Below are 18,669 nucleotides of genomic sequence, written 5' to 3'. Positions count from 1 at the left end.
AGTCATGCAGAGGCTGAGGGCAGAGCTGGGGTTCCACCTCCAGGATTCACGCTTGAAGCAGTTTTGGATACAGTTACTGTTTTATTCCATTGAGAGAGGAAGCTGAGGCTCAGAGGATAGGAAGATCCCGGGGTGGCACGGCTGGAAAGAGACTCACCTGTGGGAGCCCAGATGGGTCACATCCTAGAGCTGCTTTCACACCAGCTCCAGCCAAATGTACCATTCACTCACTCCTTTGCCTAATCAGCATGTATGGAGTGCCTGCTGTGAACCAGGTACCGTTGTGACAGGAATACTTTTGCTTTGGGCAGGGGGCCATGTGTGTTTTGGCAGGGAGACCCCAATCTTAAAAAGCCTAGATCCATGCAATGGAGTATTACTCAGCCATGAAAAGGAATGAAGCACTGACACATGCTACAATGTGGGTGAACCTTGAAAACATCATGATGAGTGAGAGAAATCAGATACAAAAGGTCACATGAATGATTCCATTTATATGAACTGTCCAGAACAGGCAAATCTATAGACAGAAAGTAGATTTGTGGTTGGTGGGGACGGGTGAGGTCTGGGAGCGGAGGGATGGGGAATGATTCCTAATGGAATCATTCCTTTTGGAATGATGAAAATATTCCTGGACGAGAGTGGTGATGGCTGCACAATAATGTGAATATACTTAATGCCACTGAATTGTACACTTTAAAAGGGTAAATTTTATATTCTGTGTATTTTACTATCATGAAAAATGGAAATGAGGGGGGACAAAAGTTTAAAGAGGCCAGCTCCTTCCCCCACTTTCCTTCCCATAGTCCTAGTTTCTCAGTGCAGAGAACGGGCTTCGCTGGCCAGAGGGTCTGTGCGTCCCCCCTGGGTCCTGCAGTGTGTGGGTCTGTGTGTGTGTATCTCTGAGGGTGGGTCTCAGTCTGGAGGGGGGACAGACAAACAGAGGACGAGATGGTTTTAGCAAAATTACCAAAGAGGGTGGGAATGAGTGAGGGATGAAGGAAAACCCCAGGGAAGCAAGGTTGCCCAGGGGTCCAGACATGTTGATTCTCTCCCGTTGGTCTGAGGTGGGGGGTGAGTGGTGGCCCTAGGGGTCAATGTGACACACCAGGGAGCTTTGCTTACTGTCTGACTCCTTATCGCAGAGGAGAGAAAGAGTTTAGAAACCACGCCGATGTGAGCGTCTGCAGGTGATATACTGGGGTTGTAATGGGGTGCGGTGGGGAATGGGGGTTTGGATGTGGTTTTGTGATGTGCGTGGGAGCTGGCAACTTGGCCTCCACAAGTCCAGTGTTCAAACCCCTCTCCACCTGTCCTAACAGAGTGACTCTGCGCCAGCCATTTTGTCTTTCTGTGCCTTAGTTCCCGTCTCAAACAGGGATAATTAAGAGTCCCTACTGTACAGGGCTGCTGGGGGAATAAGATAGAAAATAAACATGCAAGATGGGGATGGCTACCATGCTGCTGCCCATGTTCCAGCTGGGGAAACTGAGGCTCAGGGAGACGAACCACAGTTGTACAGTATGGGTAGGGGTCAAGTGGGAGCCCAGGTCTGTGGTCTAACAGCCAATATGTCCCCCACCCCCAACACCCCTTACCCCTCCACTACCCCTCCTTCCCACCCTCTGGCGCCTCTGGCTGGTGCCAGGGCTGAGCTTAGAGGGGCTGGCCTGGGGCCCGGGGGCGGGCTGTTGCCGGGGGCTTGAATGAGGCAACCTTGCCTGGGAATCTGCTGGGCTCAAAGAGCTATTCTATTTATAGGCCTGCACTGGGATTGGGTGAGCCACCCCTCAGCCCTGAGTGCCTTCTGTGTCTCCCCCACACTGGGGCCCAGGCCAGGGGCTGCTGAGAGTTGGGGGCAGGGAGCAGTGGAGGCGGTTGGTGGGCCAGAACAGGAGTGGAAGGCTGGAGGCTCCAGAACTGCATCTTGGGTGGACAGTGTCCCTAATGTGCCTCTCAACATACCCAAGTTGACACACAGACGTGCCACATGCACTCTGATTCACATGTATCATACACAATATCACCAGCAACCACTGACACAGTCACATTCCAGACGCTCAGTGACTGCACAGGGGGCCGATACACAATCACACCCGGCAAGGCCACATATAAGTCACACAGTCCACACACAACCTCGCCTGGCCATACACAAGTCATGCCTGCTGCACAGCCAAATGCACAGCTGGCAGTCCAGCCATACCGAGAGCCTTCACCCTCAAACACACTCCCCACTGTTCACACCATACCTCAGCCTTCCCGGCGGCCACAAACAGCCCACATTTGCCCCAGGTTGTTCATACTCGGCCACATTTCCAGCCATGGGCATACCTACAGACAGCCAGCACCCATCCATGATCACCTGGCATCACGTTCCCAACATGGAAACATATGGTCCTCCCAGAGGCACACTCAGCACAGCCACTCCCACTCACCACGCAACATATCTGCTTATGGCGCAGGGTGTCCACACCTGAGCTCACCCCAGTCCCTTCATGCCTGGCCACCCCTCCCACTCCCACTGTCACCCCTACTTACCCACGCTTGAACCCTGCCAGAACAACGATTATACCTATTCTCTGGGGGGAAACCAAGGCTTAAAGCTATCTGGGGGCCTTTCCCTGCCCTACTCTAGGATGACAAACTCACGGGAAGTGGGACCTGTTTTCTGCCATGGGTGCCAGAGAGAGTCCCATACTTGCTGTGTGACTTCAGCAAATCCTTGACCCTCTCTGAGTGTCCATTTCCTCTTCTGTAAAATATAGAACTGAGCCCAGTGGAGAGAACATCTAAGTCAGATTGGGGTTTGAATCCTGGCTCCCCTGGGTGACTTTAGCCAAATGACTTTGCTTTTCTGTGCCTCTGTTTCCCTCAGTGAACCAGCACTGCAGCTCCTGGTTCTTCTAAAGTGCCCTCTCTGCTCCATCCCCTGGGGTGAGGGGAAAGAGATTGCCCAGTCTCTCCTCACTCAGGGAAATGAATGGACCACTTTTGGCTGCCCTGCTGGGAGCTTAGAGCTGGTAATTCCTTGGAGAAACAGGAGGCTCTTTCATGCCCAGGCGCCAGTGGGGTGAGGAGGCGGGAAGAAGGTACGAGTTGGCCCCATCCCAGTGGGCAAAGTGGCTCCATGCCAAGACCAGGAGTAGTGTGGGGGGTATCCTAGGGCAAGCATATCCTTCTTGGAGAACCTTGGACGAGTGGATGTGCCCTCAGCTGTAAAATGGAGGTAACAAAGACCAGCACAGAAGGTTTAACAAGCCGTGTATGGAGACAAAATGTAGCTTTAAGTTAAACACAAGGTGGGATCTCAGCAAAGGTCGGCACTGTTGTCATGTGTCAACCCGAAGAGCCCACAGAATTCTCCAGCACTTCTAGAAATAGAATTCCATTTCATAGATGAAGAAACTGAGGCACAGAGGTCCACTTGCTTGTCTAAGAACACAGTCAGTAAGTGGCCCAGCCAGGATTTAAGCGGGATCTGGGCCCTCCAGGGTCTTTGCTCTTCCTAACTTCCTCTGGGGGGAAGGAGATGTTTTCTGCCATGTCCAACCCCAGCCCTGAGACCAGCAGAGCCAGGTCTGGATGGCACCAGGCCATGACTGAATGCAGGAAGTCCTAGCAGGCGGGGCCTGATGGGGTGGCCCTTCCGCTAGTGTCCCAGTTTCCCAGCCAGCACCCCCTCCTGGAGTGGGCTTGAGCAGACAGTACTAGGACGCCAGAAGGACCATTCCCCGAGTCCTAGAAGAAAGGGGCTGGGTCCTAGACCATTCATCTAAAGCCAAGAACCACAGCCTCCTGCCAGTGGCTGATCTGTCTCAGAACCCTCCATTCATGCAGATCGAATGATGTCCCATCCTTTCTCAAGCACCTTCTGTGACTGCTCCAGGCCCAGCAGGATCTGGCTCCACATATTTTATTCAGATTCACCCAGCTAGGCCTTCACTTATGCTGTTCTCCCTGCCTGGACTCCCCCCCACCCCCCACCCCCAGATTTTTCTCACTCTGGTGAATTCCTACCCACTCATTAAGGTGTATGCACAATGTCCTCTCTCCCAGGAAGCCCTCCCTCCAAGTAGCCCCTGCTCCCCCAGCGCCATGTCTCCCCCCTTGGCTCAGCCCTTTCCCCATAGGGCTGGGAGTGTGTGTGTGTGTCTAGTTTTGTATTACCCAGATTGGGGGCTCCTCAGGTATGGGGCTGGAACTGGGGACCCTCCCCAGCATCACCTAGCACAGAGCTGGGCAGTAAGGAGTGGCTGGAGTTGTTCAGTCAATGAACTAAATCTGAGGCTTTGGGTAATCTGTTTTGGCAAATTCCTGTTCATCCTTCAAAACCAATTTCACGTGTCCCTTTCTGTAATAAGCCTCTCCCAGACAGCATTTACTGGGAAGGCAGATTTGGAGGCCTGGCCTCCTGTGTCCCAGTGGGAGGCCAGGGGTTCCCAGGTAGGATTAGCAGTTAGGAGATGGAATCTGCAGACTTCCCTAGGTAGGAAGACGTCTTTATAAGAAGTCTCTCGGTCTCCAAAACCAGTGCTCTATGCCTTCGGGCACCAAAAGACAGAGCTCGGCACACAGTCGCTTCCAGGTGCTAGCCTTCTCCCACCAACATCAAGGAAAACTCCATCACTGGCCGCAGGCCCTTTAAGAGGCGCGAGCTGAGGGGCGGAGCTCAAGTCAAACCCCGCCCCGGGAGCCACGGCGGTGCGGCCTGAGTTACTTTGCGCCTGTGCGGTGTCCACGCGGTTCCGGGTCCAGCTTTTGGTTCTCAGTTCGCACAGAAACTGAGGCTCGGAGCTGGAACGACCTCCCCCAACGCCGGAGCCCTAGGAAACCTGTTTCCCTTCCTTGGACTCGCTGTGAAACGCCTGGCCTCGGCGTATTGGCAGTTTCCCTGAAACCCCCAATTTTTTCCTGCAAGGGGGTGATCAGGACTGGAGTGGGCGGGGCAGTGACGGTTCTGGTCCGGGTTGCAGGTGAGGCCGTGCAGACTCAGAGGCGCGGGGACAGAGCCGTTCTGCTGTGGCTGCGCTGGCGCGGGGATTCGAACCCCCACTTTCCGCCCTGAGAAGCCTCGTGGAGCTGAGATGACCCACTCTTTGGTTTGTGCAGGGACCGTGAGCAGGTGAGAGCCTGGTGGGGGTGAGGAGTAGCGGCGGAACCCTCTGCCTGGGTTTGAGCCCTCGGTGGACAGAGCTGGGGGCTTGTGGAGCCTAAGGTGAGGGGGGGGGAGGAGCCGGGGGAGGAGCCGGGGGAGGAGCCGGGGGTGGGCGGGCCCTCGGTGCTAAGCCCAGCTCCTCTCCTCGCCCTGATTCTGGTGTCTCCAGGGTGAGTTCGGTTTTGAATCGTAACACCCGGCAGTTTGGAAAGAAGCATCTGTTCGACGAGGACGAAGAAACGTGCTGGAACTCGGACCAGGTGAGGCACCGACCTCGTGTGAATCAGATTCAGGGGTCCAGAGTGCCTTGAGCACTTTGGGCACCTCAGCGGGGCAGTTGGGTTGGCCACGAAGACCGTGCTGAATCCTCCCCCGATTAAAGGACTGGGTGAGACAGAAGGGACTAGCATGGCTTTGAGCCTGGAGTGACTGTGGCCCGTTTTCCTGTCTGCTTCCAGGGTCCCTGTCAGTGGGTGATACTAGAGTTTCCCCAGCGCATCCGTGTGTCCCAGCTGCAGATCCAGTTCCAGGGAGGCTTCTCCAGTCGCAGGGGCTGCCTGGAAGGTACTGGAAGGCCCTGGAAGGCTGGGGGTTGGAGGAGGCATCCCAGACTCACAGCCTGCCCCTTTCCCTGCTGCAGGTTCCCAGGGGAGTGAGGCTTTCAACAAGATTGTGAACTTCTACCCTGCCGACAACAACTCGCTTCAGATATCCTGCCCAGGCCTGGCGGGGTGAGGGGGGGCTCTGCCTCTGAAAGCTGCAGGCCCTGTGGTGACCTTGAGGAAGTGGCCCCGAGGCCTGTATTGCTTCATCTGTGAAATGTGCTGATAACCTGTTTTGTGTGAGTCTCAGAAGGGTCCACCGTGTGCAGGGTGGTGTCGGAAGTGGGACTGGGTGGGGGCTGGTGGCTAGGAAACAACAAGCCACCTGTTGCCCTTGACTGCTGTGCTCACACCTTTCCCGTGCCAGCTGCCGAGGTGGACCGGCTGAAGGTGATATTTGAGGACGCGACTGACTTTTTTGGCCGTGTGGTCATCTACCACCTGCGGGTGCTGGGGGAGAAGGTGTGAGGCCGCTGAGCGGCTGCCTCCTCTAGGAGCCCTCAAAGAAGCACAGGAAAGTCCTTTCAGTTCTGCACAGAAGGTTTATTGGTTTCTTTTGGGAAGGGCTCCCTCCCACCGTCTGTCCAGGAGCTGCCTTTGAAGCCAGTTCTGGGTTTTCCCAGCTCTGGGTCAACAGTTTTGTTCCCTGAGTGTCTGAGTCCCTGGGGGCAGGTGGCATTCACTCGGGATCGGTGGGCACCAGGTTGCTCTGGAAGAGTTTGAGGATGTGGTTCTCGATCACCTGTTGCACTGGAAACAGGACAAGGTGGGCTATGAAGGGAGTGTGGGCTGCAGAGGCAGACACCCACTGGCACCTTCCCATCGCGGGCTGAGCTGGGGAGGTGCTGCCCTCAGGACTGCACCCTCCCCTCGGGAGATGAACCCCACTCTGGCTGGGGAGGTACCAGACCTCTCCACCCTGGTACCTGGATGGAGGACCCATTTCGTACAAAGGGAAATCCACGCCCCTCTCAGGCCACAGTTGGGAAGACTGAGGCCCCCATCCCAGGAACCTCAATTTCCCCTAAGTTTGTAAAAATGCATTGTTGAAGGCTTTTTGACATCCTGAAAATATTCCTTACCCAACAAAATTGACAGATTGTGATGTTTAGGAAAGAACAAGAGGGGCTGTGAGGATTGATTTTCTGTCTCAAATACAGTATGACTCCTTGAAACAAGGAGGAGTATTTCCCGAGCCCTCAATCCCCGCCATGACACCAGGGGGGTGGTTTTGTTAGGATCTACCTGTTTTATGGGTGGAGAAGCCAACGGGGAAGTGGGGAGTAAAACTGGGGTCTGCTTATGGGCTCTGCTCATGCCCACCTCCTGCCTCAGAGAAGGTGGCCTTCAGGGCTCTCTGCACTGTGACCTGGCCCCCTCCCTTTGGGCACCCTCACCCTACCAAGCCTCTTCATGTGCTATTCCTCCAGCCTGGACCACCCTCCCTCCCCGTGGGTCCCTAGGAAGCCCTCCCTGACCCCCATCCATCCTGATGTGGGGTCAGGGCCTCTTTTGGGTCTCTCCGTGCCTGAGTGTCCCCCATCATGGCCCCAGTCACTGACACACCCACCCTCAGTACCCCTGGAGCCTCCAAGAGTCAGGCCTAGCATGTGCCCTGGCTAGATACACAGTGGCACTCGATGTCTGCTAATGCGAACTCTCTTGGTTCCAGCACCTGACATCTGAGAGAGATGTTCCAAGGACCCTCTGTGGTCACCCCACCTACAGCACTGTCCACCCCACGCGTCTGAGGCTGACCTTTCCGGTATCCCAGAGCCACGGCGAGGTCCATTGGGGTGTAGCCAGAGTCAGCCTCGGTGGTGAGATCAGCTCCTCGGGCTGTGAAGCACAGCAGGTGCTGCAGAGGGCGCTCGCCCTGAGGGCCGGGAGCCCTGAATGCGGCACAAGACTTGGGAGGTCCAGTGACCCCCAATGATGCAGCCCCAGGTCTGCTGGTTGCCCATGTGGCCTTGGATGAGACCCTGAGCTCTCCCGAGAATGTGGCCAACAGAACCCCCACCTCCAAGGTCCCTGAAGCCAGATCCCTGTGCTGTCCCACCACCTCCTGAGCAACCCTCTGGGAAAAGCAGGCGGGGACCACCCTTCCTACCATCTGTTCAGGCAGAGCTCTGATCCCTCCCTGGCCCTCAGGGTTCCTGCAGCGGCAGCTAGGGCTTTGGGGTTTCCAGGGCCAGTCTCTACTCCCACTCACCCAGCAAGGCCTCCACGCACTTCACATGGTTCCCGCGCACAGCGTACAGCAGTGGTGTTCCTCCATTCTGTCAGGCACAAGGTGCAGGGTCAGCTAGCACTTGCTTCTGCATTCTCACCCCGCCCTACGCCCTCCAATTTAATGTGGTTCTTTCTCCTGCTTGTCGTCTGGCCTGTCTAGCTCCGCCTTTGGGTCACAGCTTAGGGGCCCCTTCTTCCAGGAAGCCCTCCCTGACCTCCCTTGGCTGTGCAGTCTACCTTGGCTGCCTGTGCACCTGCCATCACAGTGTTATTTACTACATATCAGCTGACTGTTTATATGTTGGCTGTTCACCCCCCACCCCCAAACTGGGAGTTCTGTGAGGCTTGGGATGAATCTATCTTGTGTTCTTAGCACTCAGAGCAGGCCTGGTACTCTGCACGGCGGTGCCTCACCCAGTCATAGATGTTGATGTCCACATCACGCTCGAGCAGCAGCCCCACGATGTCCGTGTAGCCGCCTGTGCTGGCTAGTGACAGGGCGCTCTCCCGCTCCTTGGCCAGGATGTGGGGGTCCGCACCCTGGGGGAAACAGAGGGAGTGGTGATGAGGGCCGGGAGCATCTCCTGGAATCCTGGGGTCCCCACGGCAGTCCAATCTTACGGATACACAGGACCAGCAGACTCAGCCAGGACCCCGGCCCACCCTCAAGTCCCCAGAAGCCCCCGCACTGGGCAGGGACGTACCCACTCGAGCAAAAAGCGGACGGTCTCAATCTCTCCAAAAGCCGAGGCCCAGATGAGGGGGGTGAAGCCGCGCTCATCTGGCTTGTTGATGAGGTTGTCACCTGGCAGGGAGGGGTGATAGCACTGGACTGCACCCCTGCCCACTTCCCACAACACCGGCGGAGTGGGGAAGGGGCAGTTGGCTGGGATCAGATGAGGGTGGGGTGGGGGAAGCACATGTGTATGTACATCTGTGACCACGCTGTACACAAGTGTAGAGCAGGACACATGTGACACTCACAGGTCACGTCAGCACCCACATGGACACACCAGCACACGAGGTTAGACAAGCACAGATACACCAGTGCATGGGAATGGGCACACCTTTCCTCAGATGCTCCTTCAGCTGGCTCAGTTCCCCCTGGGCTGCAAGCTGGTGGATGGACAGGGCTGGGGCCAAGAGACGTAGAGTCCTCAACCATCTCATCCCTGCTCTGTGCCTCAGTTTACCCCATCCCAAGTTGCTCATCTCAGCCCTGCCACCCTGCTTCCCCTCCCCCACTTGGGGATGGGGGCCACTCACAGTCCAGGGTGGCTGGCAGGGCCGAGACTTCGTTCCCCCGTTGCCGGTTGGTGAGTGTTGTGGAGTGCTTCAGGGAGCTGCCTGCTGGGAGAGAGGAAGGGCCTTCATTTCCCCTTGGTATATGTTTCTGGGCCTTCAAGCCAGACCCTGGAGACTTGGAGCTACCAAAGGCACTGTGGGACTCCCCCATCCTCTCCACTGATGCTCCCCTGGCTGAGCCCTGAGAAGCTGAAAGTTGCAGGACCTACTGGCTGGTCCAGGTACATCCCCATAGGCGCAAAGAAGTCTCTGAAAACTTGAAGAATTTGGGGACCCTGTTGCTCTTCAGAAAAGGCAACTGTTGGAGTACACTGAATGGGTCCTGGGCCCTCCTTGTCACCAGAGATGTTAAAGAAGGTATGGGGTGAGGCCCTCTCCTAAGTGGTTGGTGGCTTCGGGATCCTCCTGCTCATGTGGAAATTGTGCCCCAGGTCCCTGAGAGTGGCCCGGGTGGAGTTTCCTTTTTGGGTGATGGAAATGTTCTAGAAGTATAGATACAGGTTGGGGTTACACATCACTGTGAATGTACTTACTGCTACTGAATTATAAACAATTCTAGTTAAAATGGTAACTTTCATGTTATGTGGACTTTACAATAAAAATAAATAAGCAATCCCTCCCTGGGTGGAGCAGAAGACACGTCGAGGTAGTGGGACATAAAGCCAGAGGTGCCATCTTGGGCCTGGCATTCCACTGTCCTTGTATCCCAGAGGCCAAGCCCAGGGGAGCACCTACCCTGAGGTGAGGAGGCACCAGCCTCCGGCTCAGGATTCCCAGGCTCCGGGGTGCAGGGGAACAGACTGAGCACCACTGTGTCTGAGCCGTCAAGGATCTCATCACCGGGGTCTTCAGGGTCCCCAAATTCTGGGGTGGAGGGCTGCTGGGTCAAGCTGAGTTCCTCTGTAGGCCGGGTAGGCTCCATGGGAGAAGCTGGTGGAGGTGCCAAAAGGGGAGGGAGAACAATAATTATCAACAACTCATTTAGTGGGCACCAACTGCATACCTAGCCTTACACAGTGAGGGTGGATAGACTCGGGCTCAGCAGGGCAATTAAACAACTGCTTTTCAGGCCCACTCCTCCCCACCACGTACAACAGGCATTGCTTAAAAGCCCTGGCTCTGAAGTCAGCTCTCTAGGTTGGAATTCTTCCACTTACAGGCTGTGAGAACTTGGACACATGACTTAACTTCACTGTACCTCGGTTTCCTCATTAATAAAACGGGAAAATGAGGTCTAAAAGAAGCCATGTCTGTAAATAGCTGAGCAGGGGGCCCGATACACTGGCAGAGCTTAATAAACATTCCCTGTCGTTATGTTTTGGAGGGTATCCCCTGCATGACGGAGGGCTCATCAAAGATGTAATTGGTCCCATCCCACCGCTCGTCCAAACCAATTCAGGAGGTTCACTCACCTCCAACGAGCCTCGTCGGTCACCTCACGCCGCAAGCCCGGGTCCCCCAAAACTTGGGGGCCCAATTCACAAACTTTTCTCCTCCAGTTAATGTAGGGGGGAGCCAGCTGGAGCCTAGACCCTCAGCGCCCTGGCTGCTTCTGTCGGGACAGAGAGCAACTTGATACGCGACCGCTACCCCCACCCCAACGCTCCCCCACGGCGCTTGCGCACCCCCGCCTCCCAAAAGCGCGGAAGGGCTGGCGCTGTAGGAGCTGCTTCTGGCCCTTTAAGGCTTGGGGTAAGGGCGTGGTTACCGTGGAGGCCCCAGCAGTGCTTTTGCGCCTGCGCGTTCCAGTTCCCGAAGCTCAGGAGAGAGTACAGCAGGGTCAGACTGCAGTTCTCCAGTCTTCCTTCACCCTCCCCCAGCTCCGCCCACAGGTTTTTCCACAGGGAGCCAATAGGTTCCGGTTTCAGGCGGTGGGCGGGGCTTCCTACAATCAGAGTCGGGGGGAGCAGGCGGGGCGTCCGAGATTTAAAGGGGCGATAGCCTTACTTCCCCCATCCATAACAATGTCCCCTCTACTGTCCTGTGGGCTCATGAGCATGTGCAGGGATTTGATGGCAGCATGGGGGTACAGAGAGGCCGTTTATATGGCCCGAAGTGGACGGTGTATGGAGTGTTCCCCAATTCGTCCGGCCCCGGAAAGAGGGTATCGGGAAGGGAGGGCGCCCTTGCCCCTCACTCCTCCGTGTCCCTCCTGGAGCTTCAGGGTTCCCTGACCCTTCCTCACCCGCCTCCTGGTGTTCCTCCTTCCCTAGCTTCTCACTCCTGGCCCCCCTCCTGTCTGGGTAGAGGGAGCTAGGTGGCCGAACCAATTAATACCAGAACTGGAGAACGGCCGCGTCGGGTTTCGCGGGGAAGGTTTAGGCAGCCGTACTCACGTCCAGACTTCCGGTTCCGGTTCTCAGGTTCGAGAGGCCGTAGTCGCTATGGAGGAACCGGAGATGCAACTCAAGGGGAAGAAAGGTAATGCGGGGCCCGGGACTGGATGGAAGGCCCAGGAACTCGCGGAGAGGCGAACTGACAGAGGGCGGGAGGGGACAAAGACGCGGGGAGGGAACGTGAGGGGCCGAGATTGAATTTCTATCGAATCCTGGCTGCGCCGCTAACTAGTCTTGAAACCTTTAGAAAGTCTCTGTGCCTCGGTTTTGTTACCTGTAAAATGGGGAATACACTAGTCTCCCTCCCTTCCTCCATCGGGCTGTGAGAATTCAGCGGCCTGAAAGTTGTAATGCACTGGAAGAACGCTTGGGGCTTGGTGGCAGTCGTGTGTGTCGCTGCCCCGTAGATTTCCGCATCTGTGTGCGCTTTGCTTGGCTTATCAACTGTCTGTAAATCACATCGTTACAAATTACAAAATGCCACAGACTTTTTAAATCATGAAGTTTTTTTGTTACGTAATACACAGACTATCTCTAGTTAATGAGTGAGAAGGTATTTAAGTACATTTAATTCCACCTCCTTTGCAACAACACCGATGTGTAAGCTGTCACTATACTAATGATCAAAATGAGGAGGCCAAACGGTAAATACAAGGACACACAGTTTGAAGGTGGCAGGCTGGGCCGGTGAGCGGGATGGATTCACTGGACAGACGCCCGGGCCACCTCCCTTGACTGCCAGGCACAGCAGCACTCTCTTTCTTGCCAACCACGCTGCCCTGGGCAGTCGCCAGAGGTCCATCTCTGTAGCAAACCTGGTGGTGGGGACTATTGCTGCATTTTTACAGATGAGGAAACTGAGGCTCCGAGAAGCCCCTGCCCTCACGAATCTAAGCTTGAATTTCTTTTTCTGTGAACACGTAACCTAATAAAGAATGAGAGTTTTAAGTAGAAGAGAAAAATGCACAAGGTGCTGAAGTTGAGAACGAGGTGGAAGAGACATGTGATTAAGCTTGGTGATCGGGGAAGGCTTTGCCCAGGAGGTGACATTACAGCTGAGACTATTGTATTCCCCATTTTACAGCCAGTGGGAGAAGGGCATGTCAGTGGTGGGAACAAACCGATGCAAAGGCCCTCAGGTGGCAAAGCGCTGCAGTACGGTGGCTACTGCTCATAGTATTTATTGGTATTTCAGTGAATTAAAATTAGGTGAAATTAACATTTCGGTTTCTGAGTCACGTTAGTCACATTTCAAGTGCCCAGTAGCTGCTTGTGGCTAGTGGCTGCCATACTGGACAGTGTATAGAGCCTTTCAGCCATCTCAGAAAGTTCTTTAGGACAGTGCTGGGAGTGTCCAGGGAGCAGCCAAGAGGCCACTGTGCCTGAGCACAGGGCCGAGAGAGCAGGAAGGTCAACAGCAGGCGGAACACACAGGGCCTTCGGGGCTTGATGAGGAAAGCGGGTTTTATTCTCTGGCTGGTGGGAGCCATCAGAGGGTTTCAAGCAAGGGAAGGACACATCTGGTGTATTCATTAGTAGCTCCCTCCATCTGTTCCATGGAGATGGTACTGTTGGCACAAGGGGAAGCAAGGAGACCAGGGAGGGGCTGAGTTTGGCATCCAGGGGAGGTGGCCGTGCCTGGACCAGTTGGGGCAATGCTGTCGTAAGAATGGGTGAGGTTTGGGCTTTGTTTTGTGGCGGAACCAGAAGGATCTGCTCATGAACAGTGTAGGTGATCAGCTGGCTGGGAATGCAGACCCTGGGATGAAGATTTGTGTGTAATCAACTTACCAGGAGAGTCCCAGGGGAGAGGGGAGCACAGGACAGGGCTGGGGAAGAGGCTGAGCAAAGAGTGACCTCAAATAAAGGCCCACAGAGGGATGTCTTAGTCTGGTTCCACAGGGGGCTCAGGGGCATGAGTTAAGCCTCCCAGTTGTCCCAGCACACAGCAAGGGACACAGGTTTTCATGTCCCTCGATGGTGAGTCATGGCTGAGGGCCACCCAGGGACAGACACTTCCAGATCCAGTAACCATTTGATTCTCCAAGGAAAAACCTCAGATTCATTCACTGGGTAAAAGACATGTGAGGGGATCTGAGTGAGCCGCAGCAGTGCCCACTAGAAGTGGGCTTCGGAGGGGAAAGCTCATGAGTTCACTGGATGCATTAACAATATCATGAGTGAGGCCTTCTGTGACCATCTCCTTCAACCCATTACCTGGGCCACCAGCTGCTGGGGGGGACCAGACATTCCTCACCACTCTGGCCGGACTCATACCCTTGCCCCGAAAATAAGACCTAGCCAGACAATCAGCGCTAATGTGTCTTTTGGAGCAAAAATCAATATAATACCTGGTCTTATATAAGACCGGTTTTATAGTAAAATAAGACCGAGTCGTATATTGATTTTTGCTCCAAAAGACGCGTTAGCACTGATTGTCCAGCTAGGTCTTATTTTCGGGGAAACACGGTAGCCTGAGCCATCAGAAGTCTTATGCTTTGTCTCTTTGTGTCTGTGCCCTGCGCCGCCTTCCACTATCGATCCTGGACCTAGTCACGGACAAGTTCACTGAGAGCGTCTACGTCCTGGCCAATGAGCCATCTGTGGCCCTGTACCGGCTGCAGGAACATGTGCGCCGCTCTCTGCCAGAGCTGGCCCAGCATAAGGTGAGCCCCTTGTCCCCCTACCACCAATGTCCCCATGGTCCCCACATCGTGAGCTGGGGCCTGCTGGTGGAGTAGGAGCATTTGGGTTAAGAGTCAAGGTTGGGACACCAGCAAGGAGGCATGTGGTCAGCGAGCCAGGTTAGGGCTATGCATAGACAGATGTGGGGCAAACTTGGAAAAAGGGGCAGCAGTTGTGACCTGTATGGTGAAAAGGGGGCAGCTGTATAAAGACTGGAGGGAAGGGCATACAAAGCAGAGGGAACAGTCAATGCAAAGTCCCCAAGGCATGGGAGCCAGATGTTCACAGAAATCCTGGACTGGTTTGGGAGAGGAGTTGTAGGAGGAAAGGTCAGGGGCTAGAGGGAGTCCGCCTGTGGCTGTGGTGATTGGGTGCTTCATTTCCAAGAGCTGGGAGGATGGAGATGGCAGCCCCCACCGCTAACAGCCCCCCTGTTGCCCACAGGCTGACATGCAGCGCTGGGAGGAGCAGAGCCAGGGAGCCATCTACACAGTGGAGTATGCCTGCAGGTGAGCGCTGCAGCCTCCCCACTGCCAGGGTGGCCCCGTTCTGCCCCTGGGTCACTCCCTGGGCATTCACGGGCATCTAAACCAGCTTTCCTGTGAGCCCTGCCCTGCCCAACCCACCTGAGGAGGAAGGCATGTGGGTCTCGACTCACCTGATCACTTGGCATGTTCCAGCCCAGGCCTGTGCTTCTCACCATTTGCTTGACCCCTGTGTGCCTCAGGCAGGTTTCTTCCCATCACCGAGCCCCTCCCCACCCGTCATAGGAGAGTATAACGACTGGAAAACATAAAAGTTATCATCTTAACTTTTATTAAGATGATAACTTTTATTAACTTTTAGCTGTACATTTTTAAGTGTACAGCTCAATGGCATTAAGTGCATTCACATTGTTGTACAACCATCCATCTCCAGAACTTTTCATCTTGCAAAACTGAAACTGTCCCCATTAAACACTAACTTCCTATCCCCCTCCCCTAGTCCCTGGCCCCCACCATTCTATTTTCTGTTTCTGTGAAATTGACCACTCCAGGGACTTCACATAAGTGGAATCACTCAGTATTTGTCTACTTAAAAAAGTCTGTCTTCTTTCATTTAGTATAATGTCCTCAGCATTCATCCATGTTAGAGCATGTGTTAGAATTTCCTTCCTTTTTAAGGCTAATATTCCACTGTATGAATGGGCCACATTTTGTTTATCCGTTCATTCGTCAATGGGCATTTGGGTTGCTTCTGTGTTTTAGCTGTTGTGAATAATGCTGCTGAGAACAGGGGTGTACCACTTTTTGTTTGTTTAACTTTCTCTAAATCTTTAGATTGTTGTTTGGCCCCAAAGGATTAGCTGTGCCTAAGGCTGAAAAGCAGTAGTTGGTGTTTCTTTCCGTTATAGCAGTTTTGCGGGCCTAGCTTCCTGTGCTTCTGTTGGTTCCCCTGACTGTATTTAATGTCTTGGCTTGTTCCATTGGCCGTGGGAGTTGAGCGACGTTACTGAGAGGTGCCATTTGCCCCTGGAGCAGGCTGTGGGTCATCTGGTGGAGGCTGGACAATTCTAGCAGTTCTCATCTGTGGCACCGTGGGGTTTGCTTGCCTGTTTCTATCGTGGGCAAAGGGTCCTTGACAGGAAGTCCTGTCCCGGATACTAAGCTGAGTGTTCTGCCATCAGCAGTCCTAGCGCCTGCACTGGGACGGGGTAACCCGGACATATGGCATCTTCCTGAGCATGGCAGCCACAAACACCCTCCTCAGCTCAAGGAAGAGTAGAAAAGAAATTGGAGTTTCTCTCTCATGGCTGCTGACTGGCTCTTAGACAGCCATGAGCTTGTCAGCAAGGCCCAAGCTAAAGGAAGAATGTGTCAAAGTCTCTACTTTCTCCTGGTTCCTCTCTACCTGTGGAGTCTAGTGCAGGAGCCTGGACCTGGACCAGGGCTGCACACTTAAATTGTAACGCATTAAAATGAAATAAAATGACACATGTATTCAGCTCCTCCGTCTCTCTAGCTGCATTTCAAGTTCTGAGCAGTCATCTCTTTGGATAAAGTGGGTGTCTATCATTTTTCAGAAAGTTCCACTGGACCTCATGGACTTGCAGGAGGCCAGTGTCCCCTGAGCTCTGAGTGCTTTTCTTTAGTGAGATGTGAATTTCGCTAATACTAAAAGACCATGTTTCCTTTACAGACAGTGGAAGAGCCCTTAGCTTTTATTTTTCGAAATGCTGTATGCTGTGTTAATGGTTGGTATAAAATTGAAAGATGTTAAAATGAGGTAAACTATTCAGTAGTGAGCTTATATTAGCAACGTTTTTTTGGTTGTTGTTTTTTTTTTGTCAAGGTGAGCAATCAAACGCTAGAAAAGCTGACTGCACTTGGTAGCGTAAGATGAGCAAGTTAACAGACTGGATAACAGCAAACGCTCTACCCCTGGATTTCATGGCCATTTTCAAACAAGTCCCAGGCTGATAATAAATGGGAGTGGTTTTTTTGCCTTTAGGCAAAAAAGGGAAGGAGTTTAAAACAACACTTTCATTTTTACTGCAGATGTCATTGCATAGGCGCTTTTCTGATATTAGCAAGGCCCCGCATGGCTTGGTAAATGTTTTCCTGTAGTGCCATCAGAGGAGACATTTCATGAGACATTAATCAGTGCGGTGCTAACACCAGAGCCGAGTACAGCTTTGCAGCAGTGCCCCCTAACGTGATGAGTTTTCCTGGTGCCATCTAAACTCATCTCCAGAGCTGTCCAGTTGAGTTGATAAGCTTCCTTCAGAGGCAGGAAGAGGTTATCTAAGAGAAAAGAAGATTTTTTTTTTTAATTTTTATTGGGGAATATTGGGGAACAGTGTGTTTCTCCAGGGCCCATCAGTTCCAAGCTGTTGTCCTTCAGTCTAGTTGTGGAGGGCGCAGCTCAGCTCCAAGTCCAGTCGCCGTTTTCAGTCTAGTTGTGTTGGGGGCGCAGCCCACCATCCCGTGCCAGAATTGAACCGGCAACCTTGTTGTTGAGAGCTCGTGCTTTAACCCACTGAGCCATCCGGCCGCCCCAAAGCAAGGTATTTTTGAGACCATCTTTGCATGCTTATAGCTCCTTCAGAACATTAGATGGTCTAGCGGGAGGGATTGCCATCGAGTGCTCTGTTGCATAATGTCCTATAGGCTTGGCAGGGAAATCTAAATTTGAAACTCACCATGAGCCCTCAGGGAGGCCTACGGAATCCCCCCCAGGTTTCTGTTGAGCTCTGGCGGGAGGGGCAAAGGTTGGCACTGACTGGATTCATCTTCCCATTTCAGCGCTGTGAAGAACCTTGTGGACAGCAGCGTCTACTTCCGCAGTGTGGAGGGTCTCCTCAAACAGGCCATCAGCATCCGAGACCACATGAATGCCGCCACCCAGGGCCACAGGTAGCTCCTGAGACCACCCAACCCTGTTGCTCCGCCTCCTCACTGGAAGGACCTTTGCCACTCAGCTGGGAACTGCTGCTTCTTACTCCTTAGCCAGCTCCCTTTCCTCATCTCATGGTGTCCGATGGCTTCCTCTCATTTGACATCTGTGGTGGGAGAATTCAGTCTCTCAGCACCCGGTTCCTGAGCTCTGCTGTGTGCCTGGCCCTGGGCTGGTTGTTGGGGACACAGAGGTGACCAGGACAGGCATGCCCCTGATCTCATGGGGAGACACACAGCAATCACGTAAACATGGAATGGACCAGAGCATTTCAGACATGTGCAAAGGGGAGAAAAGGGAGACGGCGGAGGTGTGAGCAGAGGCCGGAAAGACTTACGATGGAAATGACCAAGGGGATGTCCCGGTGGAGCAGTGGTGAGGGCACAGGCCCTGGCGCTGGGGAGGGGCGTGTTGGAGGAACATCTATGAGGCCGGTGTGGCTGGGGCAGTTGAGCGGGGGTAGAAGGGGTCGTGGAGGTGGGCAGCAGGGTGGGCACCCAGAGCAGATGGAGGCTTTGAGCTGAGAGCCGGCTGGACTAAAAAGGAAAAGCACTTCTAGTCCTTGAACACTGAGGAGAGAGCTTTTGGGGAAGGAGCTCTTTGTTTTCATTATAACTTAATAAACACGTGTTGAAACACATACATGTTGTAAGCCATAACTCTGCCTTGAGATGTGTCTGGCTGCCGCAGCTTAGGGTTCTGGCCCATCTGTCCCCCGCCAGGTATTTAGAAAGAAGAAAACCTCTGTGTTGCTGTTTCTGAGAACTAAGACACTTTTGTCAAAAACAAAAGCCTTGCGAATGTGTCAAAATGGAGCTGCAGCAGTGTTCCCTCTGTGGGTAGCATGATGGCTTTATCTGGGTTCGTTTGCGTTAAATAACCATCTGGTTTTGGCTGCTCTGCTATGGGTTGGTGACAG

General features: G+C 53.9%; 3 protein-coding genes across 7 annotated transcripts; 2 read left to right on the top strand and 1 right to left on the bottom strand.

The window, feature by feature from the left end:
- The first annotated feature begins 4,700 nt into the window (after nt 1–4,700).
- On the top strand, nt 4,701–6,929 carry NR2C2AP (nuclear receptor 2C2 associated protein). Its single transcript, XM_081077332.1, has 5 exons — nt 4,701–5,122; nt 5,325–5,415; nt 5,614–5,719; nt 5,796–5,863; nt 6,109–6,929. Exons 1-5 carry the CDS (start codon nt 5,085–5,087, stop codon nt 6,223–6,225), a joined length of 420 nt encoding a protein of 139 aa, XP_080933458.1. The 5' UTR covers nt 4,701–5,084; the 3' UTR covers nt 6,226–6,929.
- Nucleotides 6,367–11,115, bottom strand: RFXANK (regulatory factor X associated ankyrin containing protein). Of its 5 annotated transcripts, XM_081077328.1 has the most exons (10): nt 11,003–11,115; nt 10,707–10,846; nt 10,030–10,224; nt 9,256–9,339; nt 9,057–9,122; nt 8,694–8,794; nt 8,404–8,529; nt 7,970–8,036; nt 7,516–7,596; nt 6,367–6,507 (listed from the first exon to the last, which is right to left on the bottom strand). In XM_081077328.1, exons 3-10 carry the CDS (start codon nt 10,214–10,216, stop codon nt 6,437–6,439), a joined length of 783 nt encoding a protein of 260 aa, XP_080933454.1. In that variant the 5' UTR covers nt 10,217–10,224; nt 10,707–10,846; nt 11,003–11,115; the 3' UTR covers nt 6,367–6,436. The 5 variants fall into 5 exon arrangements, with proteins under 5 accessions (XP_080933454.1, XP_080933453.1, XP_080933455.1 ...); XM_081077327.1 differs by lacking the exon at nt 11,003–11,115 and having other exon boundaries at nt 10,707–10,929; XM_081077329.1 differs by lacking the exon at nt 11,003–11,115 and having other exon boundaries at nt 9,256–9,336; nt 10,707–10,929.
- Nucleotides 11,116–11,657: 542 nt separating this feature from the next.
- BORCS8 (BLOC-1 related complex subunit 8) lies at nt 11,658–18,405 on the top strand. The gene is made up of 4 exons (XM_081077333.1): nt 11,658–11,715; nt 14,184–14,296; nt 14,760–14,824; nt 17,600–18,405. Exons 1-4 carry the CDS (start codon nt 11,679–11,681, stop codon nt 17,712–17,714), a joined length of 330 nt encoding a protein of 109 aa, XP_080933459.1. The 5' UTR covers nt 11,658–11,678; the 3' UTR covers nt 17,715–18,405.
- The last annotated feature ends 264 nt before the right edge of the window (nt 18,406–18,669 follow it).

This window comes from Rhinolophus hipposideros (assembly GCF_964194185.1).
Source record: "Rhinolophus hipposideros genome assembly, chromosome: 16".
Classification (NCBI taxonomy): Eukaryota; Metazoa; Chordata; class Mammalia; order Chiroptera; family Rhinolophidae; genus Rhinolophus; species Rhinolophus hipposideros.
This window is presented reverse-complemented; position numbering and strand designations above follow the sequence as displayed.

Coding starts and splice junctions, on each gene's coding strand:
- BORCS8 (XM_081077333.1), top strand. CDS start 11,679: ATGGAGGAACCGGAGATGCAACTCAAGGGGAAGAAAG. Junction 11,716..14,183: donor GCAACTCAAGGGGAAGAAAG/GTAATGCGGGGC, acceptor TCCTGGACCTAG/TCACGGACAAGTTCACTGAG. Junction 14,297..14,759: donor CAGAGCTGGCCCAGCATAAG/GTGAGCCCCTTG, acceptor TGTTGCCCACAG/GCTGACATGCAGCGCTGGGA.
- NR2C2AP (XM_081077332.1), top strand. CDS start 5,085: ATGACCCACTCTTTGGTTTGTGCAGGGACCGTGAGCAG. Junction 5,416..5,613: donor CGTGCTGGAACTCGGACCAG/GTGAGGCACCGA, acceptor GTCTGCTTCCAG/GGTCCCTGTCAGTGGGTGAT. Junction 5,720..5,795: donor TCGCAGGGGCTGCCTGGAAG/GTACTGGAAGGC, acceptor TCCCTGCTGCAG/GTTCCCAGGGGAGTGAGGCT.
- RFXANK (XM_081077328.1), bottom strand. CDS start 10,216: ATGGAGCCTACCCGGCCTACAGAGGAACTCAGCTTGACCCAGCAGCCC. Junction 9,123..9,255: donor CCTGCCAGCCACCCTGGACT/GTGAGTGGCCCC, acceptor TCTTGGCCCCAG/CCCTGTCCATCCACCAGCTT. Junction 7,597..7,969: donor GTGCGTGGAGGCCTTGCTGG/GTGAGTGGGAGT, acceptor TGTGCTTCACAG/CCCGAGGAGCTGATCTCACC.